The 21,147-nt window shown below is 43.0% G+C and overlaps 1 protein-coding gene across 1 annotated transcript in view; it reads left to right on the forward strand.

Annotated features, from left to right (window-relative positions):
- The window catches only part of LOC138579954 (vomeronasal type-2 receptor 26-like), a 400,387-nt gene that overhangs the window by 150,942 nt on the left and 228,298 nt on the right, over positions 1-21,147 (forward strand). Inside the window, exon 4 of the mRNA XM_069650179.1 lies at positions 2,041-2,332. Within this exon, the coding sequence (XP_069506280.1) occupies positions 2,041-2,332 (292 nt within the window). The remainder of the gene's footprint in view (positions 1-2,040; positions 2,333-21,147) is intronic.

A 21,147-nucleotide genomic window follows, 5' to 3' on the forward strand; every position in this document is an offset into this window, starting at 1 on the left:
ACGTATGAAAGCTCCCATTAAATTTAACTTTAATGTGCATTTTTATCATGTATGAGAGGCGTATATAACATTTCCATTTCGTACTTGTATGCAATTCAAAGCTCCTGAAAACCTACATCAAAGTAAGCCCTGACTTTCCTGCCAGTTGTCAAATGATGTAATGTGCGGAATCTATGAACTGTGAAAATCATACGCCCCTTGGTACAGTTTGTATGAAAAATTTACATTTAATCCCCTGAAAAATAACCTCAAAATATGCCCTGAATGATGTTAGTTTTCACATGTAAACTGTGTAATGTATGAACTGTGAAACTCATACTTCTCCTGGTACAGTTTGTGTGTAAATTCCATTGCCTTAAAACTGACATCAAAGTCAGCTGTGAGTTGCCTTTGTTTAGTGTTAGTTTTTAGATGGTAAGTGTGTAATATAAGAACTATAAAAGTCATTTGGTCTGTGTACAGTTCGTATGAAAAGTGTACATTTATTCCATCACATGAAAACTGACATCAAAGTCAGCTGCTAATTGCCTTTCATATGAGTTTTTATGAGATGGTAATTGTGTAATGTATGCACAGTAATACTCATACGTTCTGTGTACAGTTTGTATGACTTGCTTTTGATGCAGGTTTTCAGGAGATATTCATTTTGTAATGTACCAACTGTAAAACTCATACGCTCTGCGTATGTGATTGTAGGGCATGTTGTAGGTGCCTTTTTGGTAGGAATATGTATTGTAAGAGTGTGTGTCATAGGGCCATGTGTTGTAGGTGCGCAAATCTTAGGAGCACATGTTGTAGGACCATGTATCATATTAGTGTGTATGTGTGTGTATGTAGTAGGAGCACATGTTGGAGCTGCACCTGTCATAGGAGCACATGTAGGAGTGCGTCATAAGAGTGTGTGGTAAGTGTGTATTGCAAGAGTGTGCATCGTACGAGTGTGTGTTATAAGAGTGTGTGTGGTTGGAAGATGTGTGTTAAGAGCATGTGTCATACGCCCACAACTTATGTATAGTAGGTGTGTGTGCAGTAGGTGTGTGTATAATAGGAACATGTATTATAGAAATGTGTGGTGCAGGTGCATATCTTATAGCATCCCATGTCATTATAAATACCATATCATATCATATCATTGAAGCACGTGTTGTATGAGTGTGTGTCATTAGAGTGTGCATCGTAGATGTGTCCAGTAAGTGTGTGTTGTAAGTGTGTGTGTGGTAGGAGCGTGTGTTGTAAAAGCATGTGTTGTAGCATCATGTGTCATAGGAGCAAGTGTCATAGGTTCACGTGTCATGGGTGCATGTGAGAGAATGTGTCATACGTGCACATGTTATGCATAGTATGTGCGCCTGTGATAGGAACATGTATCATAGGAGTGTGTGTTGTAGGAACACCTGTCACAGCAGCTAATGTCATAGGAGCCCATGAAGTAGGAGCATGTATCATAGGAGTGCTTTTCATTAGAATGTTTGTCGTAAGAGTGTGCAATAAGTTTGTGTTCTAAGAGTTTATGTGGTAGAGGAGAGTGCTTACTTTGTACTGGGAAATAGTACAACATCCTTTACAGGGAAACAAAACAGGGTGAAAAAAACGTGTCATTATGTACTGTTTAAAAACATATCATTGTTATTACTCATTTCAGCTTTCTAGAATGTTAATATGCAGCATATGTCCGAATTAGGGTTTGAAGGAACATCATAAAATTCTCTCACAATATCTATGCCTATGTTTTCGACGTGTTGTGACCCGTTTTAGAAACATTGCTTCAGTTGAAATGCAATTAGGACTTGGGCAAAAAATTGCATTCTGTAAATGCTTTGTTGCACCGAGGCAATGTTTGCTCTAGTCCGAGCACAAGGGAGGATTTTTTTCTGGAACAAAAATATATTAAAAGAATATGTTTTGCACAAGGGCAATTTGTGCTGTGTCCTAGTGATACAGTTTCTGTAATATGAGCCTTGATTGTATGAAAGAAATAAAATGTTAAGTAATCGAATAAATTATTGGTAGTAATAAAAACGTTTTTCTTTCCTTTAACAGCATTAACATGGAAAGATACCAGACTGTTCTTGCAATGGTTTTCGCAACCCATGAAATCAACCAGAATCCTAACATACTACCCCAAATTTCTCTGGGATTTAGGATCTACGACTCTTGTTATACAGAAGCACCCGCCCTTGAGGGCACGCTTTGGCTGCTGTCTGGGCATCAGAAATCCATCCCAAATTACAGCTGTGCCAGAAAGATGAGGCCAGCTGCCATCATTGGTGATTCTACATCTGCAGCCACTCTTCCTATGGCCAGAATCCTGGGTCTCAGCAGGTATCCTCAGGTATGAAACACTGATAAGGATTTGGCATTTATATAGCCCTTTCACAAAAGTCCTGTACACAGAACATATTTAGATACTATTATCACCCAACCGTAGTTGGTACCCATTTATCATCCTTTGAAGGAAGGAAAGCTGAATTGGCCTTCCTGGTAGTCAGACCTGCGACCTTCACACACAGATTGCAGCAGCAAGCGCTTAACCAACTGAAATATCTTACCAGCAATAACAACCACCAACAAACCCAAGTTGTTTGACTTGCTCAGTGCAAATCCTTTATAAATGTTAGTACACAGGAACCTCTGCTGAAACTTCAGTAAGCATTCAGTTTTTAAATATATTGAGGAACAGAAAAGAAACCCTATATCAATGCTGACGATGGACAAACTTTGGTGTACAATAGAAGACACTGCAGAAAAGCCAGGAATAATCTTGTAATTTATTTTGAAGTATTTGGTCCTTTACAGAGTAAGGGATTCTGATTGTTTTCTTCCCTTTATGCTTCTCGGAGTAGCTTACCCTGAATATACCTACCTCATAATTTCACATTGATCTCACTACTCCCATCTTCCTTTATATTGATGATTTAAAATCGACAAAGTCACATTCAGCCGAATTTCAAAAGTGCACCTTCAGCAAATGACTTATCTTGGCGTAAATATTTAAACTGAGTGCCTGTAATAACATTGATCAAAATAAAGAAATAGACTTATTGAACAACACCGGAAATAAGAAATTAGTACCTAGAGAACCATTCTAAAATGGGGTTTCAAACGTATGTATGCATCATACACATCAACTAATCTTTCCCTTATGAGTCGGGTGGCTCGGTTTCCTGGCTATGCGTTAGCTTCCTATTCGGCCAGTTTCTTATTCACAGGCTGAAATTAGCTTTTCATTCAAACAGCATCTTAATAAAAGATGTCAATTTTACTAAATGGTTTGTTTTTCAACCCTGTGCATCAAATGATACATGGATTTTAGTTTTTGGGATTCTCTGTATTTTGTTTGTGAAATTCGGCACATCATCACACTTTGAGAACTCAAGAAATATAATTGCTTCACAAATGTGCCAAAACCAACTTGGCTCACAGATACTGATGTTAAGATGCTCATGTTGGGAAGCCCTCTACCTAAAATCTGTATAATTTCCCTGAGCCAAGGTAGAATAGTCAAGATATTTGGCATCAAATATGGCAAGCTCAGTGCAATGCAATTCTATGGAGGTATGTCCAAATGAGACACTAGCATTTCTGATAGGAAAATAAATATGGCTCCCATATTTTTTACTGTGTTTCACTCACAAGGCATCACTCTCCATGATTCAGGTGTGTTTACCATGTGCCAAACACTATCTCTTACAAAACTGGAAGTGTGCGCAACGTTACTTAGTGTATTGTTATGAAGATATTTCTGAATAAGTAACCATTCCTTGCCTCCATAAAAATCAACTTGGCTCAGAGTTATCCATGCTGAAATAGATGTATTAGGAATCCCTTTAGCTAAAACATATACAATTTCCCTGAGCCAAGCAAAAATAGCCAAGATATTTGGCAGCAAATATCTCACGCTCAGTTCAATGCAATTCTATGAAGGTATGTCCAAATGAGACAGTAGCATTTCTTACAGGAAAATCAATTGGGCTTACATATCCATTCATTGTTCCTCACTCGCGAGACATCCCGCTATGAGATTCAGGTGTATTTAGGCTGAGCCAAACAGTATCCCATGAAACGGGGAATGTGCCATGTGTTTCTCAATGTATTTCTATGAAGATATGTCCGAATAAGTAACCAGCCCTTTCCAACTTCAAAATCAACTTGGCTTACAGATATTGATGTTAATATGCATATATTGGGAGGGTCTTTACTTAAATCTTGTTTAATTTCCCTGATCGAAACAAGAATAGTCAAGGTATTTGACACCAAATATGGCACACTCAGATCAATGCAATTCTATGAGGATATGTCTGAATGAGCACCTCACTTTTCCTACTGGAAAATCAATAAGGCTCACATATCTTGTTATTGTTCCTCAGTCACAAGGTATCCCTCTTTGAGATTCAGGTGTATTTACCCTGGGCCAAAAACTATTTTTCACGAAACAGGTAATCTGCCTCGCGTTATGTCTTAAAAATCAACTTGGCTCACAGAAATCCATGCTAATATGCATGCAATATGGGGAGTTCGTCTACTTAAATCATGCATCATTTCCCTGAGCCAAGAAGAGTTAAGATATTTGGCACAAAATATGGCAGGCTTAGTTCAATGCAATTCTAGTGAGATGTATCCGAATGAGCAACTCACACTTCTTATAGGAAAAACAATTTGGCCCAAATATCTTTTTATTGTTCCTCCCTCACAAGGCATTATTCTCTGAGATGCAGGTGTATTTACCCGGCGCCAAATACTATTTCTTACGAAACTTTTAGTGTGCTAGACGTTACTCGGTGTATTGCTGAGAAGATATGTCAGAATAAATAACCAATCATTTCCTCCATAAAAATCAACTTGGCTAACAGTTATCTATGTTGAAATACATATATTAGGAATCCCTTTACCTAAAACGCATATAATTTCCGTGCGCCAAAAACGAATATTCAAGATATTAGGCACCAGATATGGTACGCTGAGTTCAATGCAATTCTATGAAGGTATGTCCAAATGAGACAGTAGCATTTCTTACAGGAAAATCAATTGGGCTTACATATCCATTCATTGTTCCTCACTCGCGAGACATCCCGCTATGAGATTCAGGTGTATTTAGGCTGAGCCAAACAGTATCCCATGAAACGGGGAATGTGCCATGTGTTTCTCAATGTATTTCTATGAAGATATGTCCGAATAAGTAACCAGCCCTTTCCAACTTCAAAATCAACTTGGCTTACAGATATTGATGTTAGTATGCATATATTGGGAGGGTCTTTACTTAAATCTTGTTTAATTTCCCTGATCGAAACAAGAATAGTCAAGGTATTTGACACCAAATATGGCACACTCAGATCAATGCAATTCTATGAGGATATGTCTGAATGAGCACCTCACTTTTCCTACTGGAAAATCAATAAGGCTCACATATCTTGTTATTGTTCCTCAGTCACAAGGTATCCCTCTTTGAGATTCAGGTGTATTTACCCTGGGCCAAAAACTATTTTTCACGAAACAGGTAATCTGCCTCGCGTTATGTCTTAAAAATCAACTTGGCTCACAGAAATCCATGCTAATATGCATGCAATATGGGGAGTTCGTCTACTTAAATCATGCATCATTTCCCTGAGCCAAGAAGAGTTAAGATATTTGGCACAAAATATGGCAGGCTTAGTTCAATGCAATTCTAGTGAGATGTATCCGAATGAGCAACTCACACTTCTTATAGGAAAAACAATTTGGCCCAAATATCTTTTTATTGTTCCTCCCTCACAAGGCATTATTCTCTGAGATGCAGGTGTATTTACCCGGCGCCAAATACTATTTCTTACGAAACTTTTAGTGTGCTAGACGTTACTCGGTGTATTGCTGAGAAGATATGTCAGAATAAATAACCAATCATTTCCTCCATAAAAATCAACTTGGCTAACAGTTATCTATGTTGAAATACATATATTAGGAATCCCTTTACCTAAAACGCATATAATTTCCGTGCGCCAAAAACGAATATTCAAGATATTAGGCACCAGATATGGTACGCTGAGTTCAATGCAATTCTATGAAGGTATGTCCAAATGAGACAGTAGCATTTCTTACAGGAAAATCAATTGGGCTTACATATCCATTCATTGTTCCTCACTCGCGAGACATCCCGCTATGAGATTCAGGTGTATTTAGGCTGAGCCAAACAGTATCCCATGAAACGGGGAATGTGCCATGTGTTTCTCAATGTATTTCTATGAAGATATGTCCGAATAAGTAACCAGCCCTTTCCAACTTCAAAATCAACTTGGCTTACAGATATTGATGTCAGTATGCATATATTGGGAGGTCCTTTACTTAAATCTTGTTTAATTTCCCTGATCGAAACAAGAATAGTCAAGGTATTTGACACCAAATATGGCACACTCAGATCAATGCAATTCTATGAGGATATGTCTGAATGAGCACCTCACTTTTCCTACTGGAAAATCAATAAGGCTCACATATCTTGTTATTGTTCCTCAGTCACAAGGTATCCCTCTTTGAGATTCAGGTGTATTTACCCTGGGCCAAAAACTATTTTTCACGAAACAGGTAATCTGCCTCGCGTTATGCCTTAAAAATCAACTTGGCTCACAGAAATCCATGCTAATATGCATGCAATATGGGGAGTTCGTCTACTTAAATCATGCATCATTTCCCTGAGCCAAGAAGAGTTAAGATATTTGGCACAAAATATGGCAGGCTTAGTTCAATGCAATTCTAGTGAGATTTATCCGAATGAGCAACTCACACTTCTTATAGGAAAAACAATTTGGCCCAAATATCTTTTTATTGTTCCTCCCTCACAAGGCATTATTCTCTGAGATGCAGGTGTATTTACCCGGCGCCAAATACTATTTCTTACGAAACTGGTAGTGTGCTAGACGTTACTCGGTGTATTGCTGAGAAGATATGTCAGAATAAATAACCAATCATTTCCTCCATAAAAATCAACTTGGCTAACAGTTATCTATGTTGAAATACATATATTAGGAATCCCTTTACCTAAAACGCATATAATTTCCGTGCGCCAAAAACGAATATTCAAGATATTAGGCACCAGATATGGTACGCTGAGTTCAATGCAATTCTCTGGAGATAAGCCAGAATGAGGAACTAGCAAATCAATTTGGCTCACATATATTTGTATTGTTCCTCGCATCCCTCTGTGAGATTGAGGTGTATTTAGCCTGAGCCGAACAATGCCTATCATCAAATGGGTAATATGCCACACGTTACTTAATGTATTCCTGTAGGTAGATAGGAAAATATGTCCGAATAAGTAACCAGTCCTCGCCTCCATAAAAATCAAATTGGCCCACAGGTCTCGATGTTAATATGTATCTATTGGGAAGTCCTCCACCTAAAATATGCATATTTCACTCGGCCAACCAAGAATTGCCAATATACTTGGCAACAAATATGGCATCCTCAGTTCAATTCATTTCTATGGACACGTGTTAGAATGAATAACTAGCATTTTTAATAGGAAAATCAATTTGGCTCACGTTTCTTGTTATTATTCCTCACTCACAAGGCATCTCCCTATAATATTCAGGTAGATTTAGACTGAGACAAATATTATCTCTCACAAAATGCGGAAGGTCCCACACATTGCTCAAGATATTTCTATGAAGATATGTCCGAATAAGAAACCAGCGCTTGCCCACATAAAAATCAACATGGCTCACAGATCTTGACACTGACATGTATCCATTAGAAAGTTATCGACCTAAAAGATTTATTTCGAATTTGCCTGTGCCGGAAGAATTATGAAGACATTTTGCACCAAACTTGCCCCTGTTAAATCAATTCAGTTCCAATGTGTGAATAGGATCCAATGTTTCCTACATGAAAATCGATTTGACTCACACTCTTTTATAATGTTACTCATTTACAAATCAGCCACTGAATGATATTTAGGGGATTTTAGGCTAAGCCATGCACTATTTTAAAGGGAATAGGGGATTTTCCAGACTTTAATTGATATTGACATTGATATTTTATTTGTATCGTGCTCGTACAAACGTGTTTCAGAGCGCAACGAGGCAATGGAGAGGAACAAGGGAGAACAAACAACGATCTTACTAGACCCAGTGACATTGAGATCGCGCACGTGCCTGGGAGAGGGAAAGGGGAAAAGTGCATGGGAGGGTGGGAGGTCGAAAGTGCTGAGCAAAAGAAATAAATAAAACATAAACCAAATAAATAATAAAAGCAACAAGCAGTGGTAGTACAGCCAGCAAGTGGCAAGTGCTAGATTTAAGGCAGACGACAGGGTGTGTCTGATAAGTGCAGAACACAGAGCAGGGCACTGTAGGGTTACAGATACAGACCCCAGTGCAAGGGATTGCCAAGAGGCAGTGCGGGTGGGTGGCAGGGTGAGAAGGTATCTGGACCCGAAAGTCAGAGGGTGACCAGGTGAACGATGCAGAGACAGACAGATCAGCAGGGAAGAGGAGGAGAGAAGGCAGAAGCAAAGAGGAAGGTCTTGAGGTGCTTCTGGAAATGGAGATGGTTCTCCTTAAGTTTCAAAGTGGCAGGGAGGCTGTTCCAGAGGGAGGCCCCATCCAAAAACAGAGATCTACCGTCAGCTCTTTGAGAAAAGACTGACCCTGAGTGAGTTAGAGGTGGGGGAGCGAAGAGCTTGGGAGGGATGGTTTTTGGGGAGGAAGAGCTGAAGGTATTTTGGGCCTAGGCCCCAGAAAGCCATGTGGACTATGCAAAGGGTCTTGAATTTAATCCTTGCAGCTACTGGGAGCCAGTAGAGAGATTTCAGGGCTGGAGAGATACGATCCCAGGGCTTGAGGCCAAGGACAAGTCTCGCAGTCCTGTTCTGGATAAGTTGCAAAGGGCGGAGAATAGAAGGAGGTAGATTTAGAAAGATGCTGTTGAAAGAACCAGGGTTCGAGAGACAGTGAGCTTCTGAGGGAAGGAGATTCCACTGGAGATATCCCTAAAAATGTAATCAGTCCTTTCCTATGTGTAAATAAACTTAGTTTCCAAATCTTGATATTTATATGCATACTAGCAGGTGTACCCGTGCTTCACGCAGTAATTCCTACTTCAGTCCTAGTTTGAAATTCATTTAATGAACAGAACCAATGCTTCTTTGAAGACAATATTGCAGCTCTTTCCTGTAGGAGCTATTGCGAACAGAGTGTCTGTGTTTCCAACTCTGCAGCAAGCCACATTAAGCTGACCATGAGAAAAATCCCACAAATTGTTTCCAGCTATTTTGAGTTGGAGCGTTGAGATTGCGCAGCAACATTATTGGTGTCCCGATCTACAGCTGAGGCAGCAGCAACCTTAACATAAGTGACGTACGTGTAGGGCTGAAGCATGTAAGCGGTGTACTGTTGAGAATGCATACATTCATCAAATTCAATTAAAGTTCTGTTGTTATCATGAGAGATTTGACACAATGTGACAGACAACATCATTGCGGACACTATTGAAGATACATGCACCCTTTCCTGTAACCCGCATTACCACAAAACCACTGTATTGTGTCACCCACGTGACTTCAAAAGTGAGTGCCGCTAATGTCAGCTAGAATTCTGATAGTGTAATGAACTGCTTAGGTTTTCATGAACTGCTGAACTTTAGCAACAATGAGCGTAGAACTACAGCAGAAGAAAATTAGAACAATATATATTTCATACTTCCTTTTGTTTTTTGTTTTTTTCGTGACTGCGGACAGCTGATCCCCTGCAGCCCTTTAAAAAAGAAAATGTCGGGACTTCGGGACAGCTGCGAGGGTGTCCCCCACAACCCCTGCTCAATATACTTTACAGTATAGTGAGCGGGGTGTTGTGAGGGACACCCCCGCAGCCCTCGTAGCCTTTTCTTTATTTTTCGTGACTGCCGGACAGCTGCAGGGGTCACCCCCGCAACCCTCACTCACAGTATAGTGACTGGGGATTGTGGGGGACACCCCCGAAGCCCCTGCAGCCCTTTTTATGTTCTACTTACCAAAAGTCAAACTTTCGGTAGGTAGAACATTTGGTGCTACCTATTTTCAAACTTTTAGATGGGTAGGTCATTTGGATTCAGTCTTTTTGGGCAAAAACCTTAACATGCAGGGAATTGGTGCCAAACAAATGGAGGAGTCTAGAAGGGGAGTATTTGATCAGGAAGCGTTGAAGATAGAGTGGTCCCCAGCAGTGGTAGAAGTGTACGAAAAGTAGTAGTGGAACTATATTCCGTGCTGACCTGCCCCGGCTCCCTACAAACCCCATCACCACGTCCCCTCCCACACACAATACACACCCCCAAACACTTGCACCTGCTGTTTAAGGGAGCGTTCAGTGCAGTGCACTGAAAGTGCAAGTTTCAAATTTTACCTACACTTTTATTTTAAAACAAAACCATTCCGGAACGGTTTCTTTTTCAAATAAAAGTATAGGAGTTGTAAAAGGTAATTTTAAAAAGTAGAGGAGCACCGCTCCCGACCACTTCGACCACTGGTCCCCAGCCCCAGAAGGCCTTGTGGATAATACAGAGGGTTTTGAATTGAATCCGACCTGAGACCGGGAGCCAGTGAAGGCTTTGTAGGGCAGGGGAGATGTGGCCCCTGGGCTGGAAGCCAAGGATAAGTCTTGCTGCCCTATTCTGAGTTAAGATATGTTATGATAGGTTATTTATAATGCGCTTAATACCTAGAGGTTTCTAAACGCGGACCCGGGGATCGAAACTGTGTTGCTTCGTGCCGTCTTGCTTCCAAGGCGAGCATGTTGCCGCTGTGCTATCCTCCCGGGACTGGCGGGTTTGCAGGGTGGAGGAAGGAAGGTTAAGGAGGAGGCTATTGCAGTAGTCTAGCCTGGAGTGAACCAGAGCACAGGTAACATTGAGTCTCTGGGGGAAGGTGAGGAAGGGTAGAGTCCCTTTAAAAAGGAAGAGCTGAAAGTGGGACTTCTTAACAATGTCCTGAATATGAGGGGTGAAGGAAAGGGAGGAGTCGAAGATGACTCCAAGATTCATAGCTTCAGTGGAGGGTGGAGGAGGCCATAGAAGAAGTCCAGAGTGCAGAGAAGAAGTATGGAGGAGGGGACCCAATAGGGAGAATCTCTGTTTAGCTGGAATTGAGGCAGAGTTAATTAGCAGTGCACTAGGCCTGGATGGCTGAGAAGCAGTGTGGGATGAAGGAGGGTGAAGAGGCGTCAGTGGGAAGTTTGAAGGAAAGTTTTGAATCGTCAGCATAGCACTGGAAGTTGAGGGAGAAGGAGGATATGAGTCAGGCTAGCAGAGAAAGGAATATGTTAAAGAGCCAGGGCAAAAGAATGGAGCCCTGCGGTACGCCACAGGTGGCGGAATAAGAAGGGGAGGAGAAAAGGCCAACAATGGTTTTGGAGGAACGGTCCGTTAGGAAGGAGGTAAGCCAGTCCAGTGCCCGCTTCGAGATCCCAAGGGTAACATGGAGCGTTTTTATGAGGATGGAATGGTTCACTTTGTCAAATGCAGAAGAGAGATCCAGAGGGATGGGGACAGCAGGTGAGTTAGAGTCCAGAGATGCAAGCAGTTCTTCATGGGGGGTTCAGAAGAGCAGTTTCCATGCCTCTGGATGCTCAGAATACAGACGGGTGGTCATGAAGGCTGCCTACAAGCTTGGTATGGGAACGGAGTTTGGGGAGGTCCAGTTTCTCGAGCAGTTTTCCCAGGAAGGTGGTGATTGAAATGGGGCGGTATTTGGCTGGGCAGGAAGGATCTGCAGACGTTTTTTTAAGGAGGGTCGCACAAGGGAGTGCTTGATGGAAGATGTAAAAGAACCAGTAGCACCGGAGTGGTTACAGAGATCAGCCAGAGCGGGGCGAGAGAGGCAATATTTTCCTTGATGGTTCTGGAGGGGCAAAGGGCCACCTGTTTGGATGAGACCTTCATGGAGTTGACCGCTCTGATGACTTCTTCGGGTGAGACAGGAGTGAAGGAGGGGAAGAAGGAAGGAGGAGGGTGAATGGTAGGGGGGGCAGAGTGGGGATGATTGGGTTGGTTGAGTGCGTAAAAATGGCTGTTCAGTATGTCCTGGCTTTTGGAAGTGAAGTGGGAGGCGAGTGCATCGCAGAGGGCCTGGGAAGGAGTTGGGCCAGAGGATGCTACAAATAGGTTGGCAAGTTCCCTACAGATTTTCAAGAGTTCAGCCTTGTTTTTGGAAGCATTGGACACTTGTACCTGAATGAGGGATCTTTTTTTGGCAAGGATGGAGAGTCTGTAGTGTCTTTAGATAAAGCAGCAGGCCAGTTTGTCAGAGGGTGAGCCTGAAGTGTGCCACTTCCGTTCAGCAGCCCTGCACTTATGTTTTTGGTCTGCTACCAGGTGTTCTGTTTGGAGGCAGGTTTCAGGCAGATCCTCATGACTCGGGCAAGGATGTCAAAGGTGTTGGTGATGGAAAAATAGAGGTTGCTGAGGACAGAATCAGCGGAATGTCTGTGTTGGGTGTGCAAGGGGAAATGAAGGTGGAAGAGAAGGCGGCAACTGACACTTGTTTCATCGGACGGATTATCGTGAATGAGGTTGGCAGAGCTTTATGTTGGGTTGTCACAGGGCCATAGGGAGTAGAGAGAGTGAGGTTGGAGTGGATGGCACCTAGAGTGTGTCCAGCAGAATGGGTAGGGCCCGAGGGAAGAATGTAGAGGGATAGAGAGAGGGGAGGTCAGTGAAGACGGTGGATGCTGTGCAAGTGGGTCTAGGTGGATGTTGAAGTCACCTAGTAGTAGCAAGTTTGAGGTGATAGAGAGTATGGAGGAACAGAAGTCTGTCCACTCAGATAGGAACAGAGAGGAAGTGCCATGGGGCTGATAGATGGTGGCAATGGACATGGTGGAAGAAGGAGAGATGAACAATTTGCACACTAGGCTCTCAAAGGACGAATAGTGCTGAGTGGGTAGTATGGTAGAAGGAATCCACTCTGGGAATATTAAGGCAACTCCACCTCCAGTATGGTGGGGTCGAGGTTTGGAGGAGATCTTAAAGCCGTCCGGGAGGAGTGTGTCAAAGGAAGTAACTGAGCTGGCATCAACCAAGTGTCTGTGAGTGCAAGAAATGTCCAGGTCAGAATCTTCTAGGAGAAGGCAGATGTCAACAGAATGTTTGAAGGCTGACCGTGAGTTGAGGGTTGCCAGATGGAGACGATCACTGGCCTTGAAGGTTTTTTGAGGCGGAGTGACGGGACGTGAGGCATCGGTCTGGGGAGGTGGAGTAGAGGGGGTATAAGTGGGAGAGGCAGGGGAAGGATGGAAGTTGATGAGAGAAGGCAGGAACCGGTCAAATAGGAGATTGGCCTGATGGCCTTGAACCAGGACTGTGCCTGTGTTGTACACATTGATACAGCAGCGAGATGAAAAGAAGCCTGCAAGCAGGGCCTTCCACTTGGTGCCGCCATTAATGGAAGTTGAGGAGTAAGGTGGGAGAGTGGCAGTGAGGTGAGAGGTCCATAGGCCGGGGGAAGGGACAGAAAAGAGGATGTCAGTGAAGATTTCTCTTGAGGATGCACTGACATAGGTGTCTGCAATTGGAAGATCTGGATTAGCAGCAAGGATGTCTTGTTATGCTTTTTCGATCCAGATTTAGTGAGAGAGGGAGGATAGGTGATGATGTAGCAGTTGGAGAAAATAGGGGAGATGGACAGTGCCATCTTGGAACGAAGGAGAAGAAGAGGGGCAGAGAGAAAGTGAGAGGTGAGGTGGGGGTGAGTGTGATGCACAGCACAGTTCTGAACCTGATCCACTTAGCACAGTAGGCCAAATGGGTAATAGGTGTAAAGTCAAACAAGAAGGCTGTAGGCACACCTAAAAACGATTTTCACACAAACAGACACACTCTTGGAGAAATGGTTCTGGGAATGCAGTACAGCAATACAATAGATGGTGTCAGTGCGAAGACACAATGGGAGAGGTGCAGGGTGTAGAGTCACTGTATTGCATTGGGCATCTATAAGGTGCATGACTTGAGTATCAGAGATGATGAGATCAGTGGGGCCAAGGCAGGCAATGGGTAACAGTACACAGGTGATGGCATGAGTGGGGAGGTTACAGTCAAGAGTACCATTGAAATAATATATATCAATCAGGAGCATTTTGATTGTAGATTTCGGGAAGTGAGGATCGGAGCACAGACAGGCACTGACAGGAATGGACAAAGTCTTAGATGCGGGCCTTTGAGGAAGGGCCAGCTCCCGCCTCCCGTGCCACTCATTGGCTAATGAAGAAACGTATTGCCAATGGTGGGGGCCCATGTACAGACAAAAGGCTACCAGTAGAGCATGAATAAAGATGCAGCCATCTTGGAGGTGGAAGTGAGCAGCAGGGCCAGTGAACAAGGAAAAAGAGAAAGCCCTTTTTTTTTAAAGAAACCTTTATTTACAATTGGCAGACAAGGGCATACAGTCAACAGTACAATATCCAAATAGAACAGACAGTGGTTCAAAATACATTTCAAAATTGATCACATATCTCATACAGGTCTCGTGGGTGGGGACAGTGAAAGAGAAAGCCCTTTTTAATGCATCCACTTCACATTGGGTGCTAAAGTGGTCAAAACACACTTTGAAAGTCCATATTATTACATTTTTGCATTTAGAGGTGAGTGTCATCACGCAACGAAAAATGCACTTAAATTCAATAAAACAAATGTCATGATGCTGGGGACTGTGGCCAACGCTGCGAGAGCCACGATCGCTTGCCTTCTGTATGAAGCAATCTGGAGCAGAGGTCGAGTGAGCGAGCATGTGCGCCGGAGAGCGAGGATCAGCTGTTGCTGCTTAAAGAACACAAGGGAAGAGAAAAAGAGTTTGCCCATATGTATAATTCTCGTGAGTTACTGTCATTTTCTGTTCACTTGGAGCTCAGCATTGTTTGTTCCCTCTCAGAAAACCTCTTTGCCACTCTGAATGTAGAACTGATTTTCTGTTACTTCAGGAAAAAATGTGTGTCATTTTCAGTCCATCACTTTTCTGTTGCAGGGCCTTCTTAAGCACTTTTGGGGCCCTGGGCGCAGACATTTTTGGGGCCCCCCTCCACCAAACTTAAGAAATGTAGTCATCAAGAATATCTGGTCGCACCCCCTGTTAAGACGGATTTCTGAACTCTGACCTGGAGGGGCAGAGGTTCAGAAGGCCAGCCAAGTTTCTTGGAACAGGGAAACCTTCTGGACAAGCCAGACCAATCAAGGTAGCTATGGTGGCGGTCAAGACTAGGTCTCAGGAGGGGTGAGGGTGACTGAAAGACCTCAATGAGGACACAGAGTAAAGGACACTTACAAATCACTCCCAGTCAGGTGTAGATATATTAATAATACAAATACATTTATTTCAAGGTATTTGAGTTTCAACAAACAAATCAAATCATAGTAATACTTTTAAGCCAACACAATCCTATCTAAATACATATATACAAGACCAATGGGGTCTAAAGGGTTAATGAATGAAATGGGTCCACAACCTACAAGGGGAAGGAAACAGGCAGTGCAAATAGTCTTTAGTCCCTTCTGCATCCAACACACTCCTAACTAAGAGGCAGTCCAATCCCTAAGAAGAGTGGAGCCTAATGCTGAAATGTACATGCAATGCAAGCGCACACGGTAGTTCAAATGGGCAAAACGGAGTTTCTTCAAGGGTCTGTAGCAACTCAGGAAGGTGGGTGAGGTGATGAAGAATAGGTTCCCACTATTCGAGGAGGGCCTCCACTTGAGGGCAGAGTAGATTCCAAGAGTTGGGAATAGTTTGCTAGTTCGCACTAGCAGTGGAAAGGAGAGGGGCCCTCAGGGGCCACTTGTGCGTAAAAATCAATGGATGCGCTAGGGGCCACTGGTTAGGGTTGCGATTACTCAGCAAGCCCCGGTGCACTTCGGACCAAACTTCGGAAGTCGAGTCCACTTCGGTTGCAGGTTCAAATACGGCAATATCGCGGCTTTGCAGCTTTCAGCGGCGAAGATACAGCGATGATTCCCTGATTTCTCAGCTCCTGGTGGATTGATGAGGCCAGTTCCGCTGTAGCAGGCTTCAGTGCACAGAGGTTAAGAATTAGTGTCAAGGCGCGCACTCTGTTGCCAGTCAAGTTTTCCATGCATTGACTTCTCCTCCAAACTAACGTTTTCATGACCCCATCAACCTACAGAGAGGCTATATTTCTTTACCTTTTCAGGCGTGTCTTCATTTCCTTTTCAGGTGTTGCAGGTTAATTGACAAAATGTCTCTAAGGATTCTGGTACTTGTATTTTTCACACTTTGTTTCTCTTGCAGGTGACTGGAAACAACTCCCTCCATAGTACAAGTCTTACCCTGGATAGGGGGAGGGGGAAAGCCATGTTTATGGCTCTCCATTGTAAGGCATGAGGGCCTGGTGCTACAGCCTTTTGAGCCCGGGACTCCTGGAACATTGGTTAAGAATTAGTGACAAGGTGTGCACTCTGTTGCCAGTCAAGTTTTCCATGCATTGACATCTCCTCCAAACGAACGTTTTCATGACTCCATCAATCTTCAGGGAGGCTATATTTCTTTACCTTTTGAGGCGTGTCTTCATTTCCTTTTCAGGTGTTGCAGGTTAATTGACAAAATGTCTCTAAGGCTTCTGGTACTTATATTTTTCGCACTTTGTTTCTCTTGCACAGAGGACCACAGCTGCAATGAACTTGCAAAGGTAGTCACCATGGCTGGGCGGCACAGTAACCGCGTAAACTCTGGTTCGTGAGCACTCAATTTACTCCAGACCTGGGAATGCCAAGTGTACGAAATTCAGTATGAAAACGCTGTGAACACAGAGCTTGTAATGTGCCAAGTTTCAAGAGCCTCCTCGAAACGGTGGCGGTATCAGAGCCCAAAATCTGCGCAAGATGGTCAATCCACTGGATGGCCCAGGGACACTTCCGAAAAGGCTTACTTGCAGGTTAAGATGAAGGTGCCGAGAATAGTGGTTCAACTATTCCAGTGGGTCGAAGCGTCTTCGCAGAACATCTAGGACGATCAGATGCAGAGGGATCCAGCGGGATGACAGTGGGCTCAGGGTGCCAAACCTTTTAGCGGGTCACCAGAGGTTCCTCGACTGGGCTTCTTTGTTTCAGGATACTTGGATCCTATCCTTCGTTCAGTGAGAACTCCATAGATCGACATGATATGGGTGTTTGGGGCCTTCTCTTATCCAGAATCTCCTTCGTGCCAAAGAGGACCCAATGGGAGATCTGCTCACATACAGGCATACCATACGTGGGCCAATCATGGACCACGGTGGTCCCAGGAATTCACAGCACTCCAGATTCTCTGGCACCCAGGATGTGTATTGGAACCAGACGTTCCAGCCCACATCCTGGAGGCACACACACAAGGCATGCAGAAGCCTGCGAAAGCTTGGCGCTTTGCGGGAAAATGCATGCCCAAATAAGGCTCGACCTGGGGAAGGTGAAGGGGCAAGATGGCCAAAGGACAGAACAAAGAACCTCGTGGCATGGCCATTTTGGAGCCAGGTCACCTAACCGTGCCAAACGCGGTAATTGCAGATTACCTGGCAAGAAAGGGTTAAAAATATGCGAAATGATAAGCTGCCACCAGCCCTGTCCAAGGCACATCTGCACTTCTCCTAAAAAATCCTTCACGAGTATCTAGGGCGTTTGGAAATGACTAGACCCAAGTGCACTGTACTGTAAGGTACATTGTACAATTGTTACATGTTGCAGAAAAGTTGCAACATTGGAAAGGACTAAGGGAAACACAGTCTCCCAGTACTGACTGTCTTAAGGGCATGTCCGTTTCCCCATAACAAGTGAGCAAAAAAGCCCAGTGGAAAGTAGCAGAAGGCTGTGCTCCTCTGGTAAAGTCACACTTAGGTGTTCAGACATCAGCAAAAAGTTGGGGGGTACACAACTGGAGGGGAAATTACACATAAATGGGAATCTTTCCTAACACCCCCCGCCCCTTCGTTGTGATCACAACCTATAACGTATAGGTTGATATACTGCCTCGGAGCATTCAAAATAAGCACATTTACTCCCTTTCAGTCTCCTTACCCTCTTCATGCTTGTTCTAATCAGAATGATAAACAAGTAGCATTTGAAGGCCAACGTTAGCAGTCTACGAAGAGGTTACTTCTGTTCTAGTGTGGATACAGGATACTTTTTATCAGTAGCATCCAGGAAGGCATGCAGACTGTAGTATTAATGCAGGACCATATGTAAAAAGTACCTGTAGCCCAGAATAGACAGAGAGCTCACATTAGCTGCCTCACAGAATGCAGTGGTGCTCAAGCATGGATAGAGGAGACCAATTGGAAGGAAAAGGAAAGCTGCCCATAGTATAGAATGGACAGTGGATGCAGATTAGAAGCTGCCTGGAGGGTGTCTGCATCCAGACAGACTGAGATTAGAGGTGGGGCATGGTTTTCAAATAGTGTCGACATAGAGATCAAAAGAACACCTGCCTGTGGTGTGCAGTATATCAATGCTCACTATTAGAGTGGAAGCAACACTATAGCCAGTGAACCAATGAGTGAGGCTTTTAAGATCATAGCCTGAGAAGGAAATCACTCTGAAGGCAAGGTTTAGGTACTGGCAATGTTCAGAGGTTCGGCAATACAAGATTAACTGAGATGCCCAGGATCTCACATTGGTTATGGGGTGAAGCTGAGATGTGTGCCAACTCTGCAATATCTGCATTTGAACACTTTCTTTTCCATTTCTTACCATGAGCTAAAATAATCTCATTTTATAAAACAGACTTGGAAAGTGCACAAATCAAATTTCCAAACGTGACAATTTTTTTAAAACAAAATATTATACAAGGGTGTTTTTCGCAAATTGGGAATTATTCTAGCTTCATTCTCTCCATCATCAAGGGAAGCATATAAGTACCAGCATACCAACTGAAGTGATTGAATAGATGTAATCTGGGTTTGTCTTTTGTATTTTAAAACTTTAAATACTTCCAAAACACTGGCTTGTGCAATTGCAGAAAAACCTTTGACTGTTACGAAAAAGCACACAATTTTTTGTGTCAAATGAGCATACCTTACAATATTCTTGCAACTGGTTGCCCCGGGTGCTCTGCGAGGATCACTGAAAATGAAGTATCGTACAAGAAATGTCATAAGGTGTCTTTATTGAAAGTGTGCCCCCTTAGTGACGTGTTTCGAGCCGACTTTGCTCTTTATCAAAGTTGGGCACAAAGTAAACTTTTCTCACAAACATAAGTTAAGTAGCACACAAATTGGTAACACCGTTTAATGGTTGTATAAACCATTAGTGCACCCAGAGTAGTGAAAGACCAAAGCCTTGCTATTGGCCTAGCCTGGGGCAGAGAGGAGCACAATTACCACAAGCTCTTTCTGTACCTTAAAATATGCTTGCCAGAGGCCTACAACATCTGGTCCGCTCTCTTCTGTCTACCACCCATTGCACTCAAATGGCCTACATAAGAAAAAAAGATCAAGTAATGGGCTAAATGATGCCACCAGCATGAGAGAAGGCTCACAGAAGACAGCGCAGTAATGTAAGAGATATTAGATGATTTGAACAGGATCAATGTATCATCTGCTGGCAAAGCCAGGATACAAGCACAAGCGCTTTTGTTCCACAGTCTTGAATTTCGATACTTATTCACCTCTTGGACTTGCAGTTTATGCTCATCGTTGGAGGTGATTGCCTAGGTTTTATAACACCCCATCTGAACAAACCAAATTCTAGACCTTCATCATACGATGACATGTTAGTTTGTATAGCAACACCTATCTGGTGCAGGTACATTGCTGATAATAGCAAATGTTGTTCTGCAAAACCAAGTAAATATGCAGGCAGGTTTATAACTTCAGACATAGCAAAGGCTATTCTAATCTTGTATATGAACACATTTCTCTGCAATGAGTGCTTAACACACTGAGCTAATTTCTGAACCATTGTGGCACTCAATTTATCAATATGAATTTCAGCCTTGGCTATTCCACACGATCAACATAAATCCCACAGGAAGGAAAAAATGCTACATGAGTTGTGCAGTAGTGAACACACAGACTATGTATACCACAGTGAACACAGAAAGCATTACATGATGAATTGATCAATGCAGAATGTACTTGTCAACAAACCAGCAGGCAATAGGATTGGAGCCTCAGCAGCATGCCATAAAATATCCTAACGTGTGCTAAACAATGGAATCTTACTTCTTTAGATCAGACAGCATTTTGGGGACCCCTTCTACGGTGGGGCCCGGGGCAAGTGCCCCTTTTGCCCTCCCATAAAAACGTCTCTGGTTCCGTGAGGAAAAACATGCGTTTCACAGATATTTTTCTCTCTCAGACAGAAACATTTGTCACTCTGGCTCCAGTCACGTTTTTTTCTTTTCTGAGAAACCAAATATGCATTTCACTATCAACCAGTCACTGTGATTGTCAGTTCCCTCAGAAAAAAACGTGTATTACTCTTAGGCAGTCATAGGGATTTTGTGATACCCAGGAATTAAATGCTTGTGTGTCACTCTGAGGTTGTCACAGATTTTCGGTTTGGAGACGGAAACACACATTTGGGACACCTTCAGTCTAGCCGCTATCAATTCTGATTCCCCCGTGAAATAAACATGTTTGTCACGGTGTCTAGTCAAATGGTCGACAGACAAATGGTCGACAGACAAATGGTCGACACAATTTGGTCGACAGGTCAAATGGTCGAATTTTTTTTTTATTTATATATCTATATTTTAGGTTTCGTTTAGGGAAAAAAGGGTTTTTAGCAAGGGGGTTAGGGGGTAACCCCGCAAAAAAAAAAATGTGAAAAAACAAAAAAAATCGACCATTTGACCTATCGACCTTTTGGTGTTGACCATTTGTCCTGTCGACCATTTATTTTCGACCAAATGACCTCGAACCGTTTGTCACAGTAAACCCAGCCACTGTTTTCTGTTCCTCAGAAGAAAAAAAATCACTTGCCACTCCGAACCAGTATGCACGTCACACTAATCCAGTTAGTTGGATTTACTATTACCTGACGGAAAAAAAAGCATACCTTTTAACCAAGTCACTGTAATGTTTTATTCCCCCAAGGAAGAACATTAGTCACTCTGACACCTATCAGTTATTTTCTGTTATTTTAGGAAACATCTACGTCACTCTCAGCCAGACACTGTCATTTTATAATCCTTCACGAAAAAAGAACATATGTTGTACTCCAAATACAATC

The sequence above is a fragment of the Ambystoma mexicanum genome, chromosome 3p (genome assembly GCF_040938575.1).
Source record: "Ambystoma mexicanum isolate Mex_15411 chromosome 3p, UKY_AmexF1_1, whole genome shotgun sequence".
Classification (NCBI taxonomy): Eukaryota; Metazoa; Chordata; class Amphibia; order Caudata; family Ambystomatidae; genus Ambystoma; species Ambystoma mexicanum.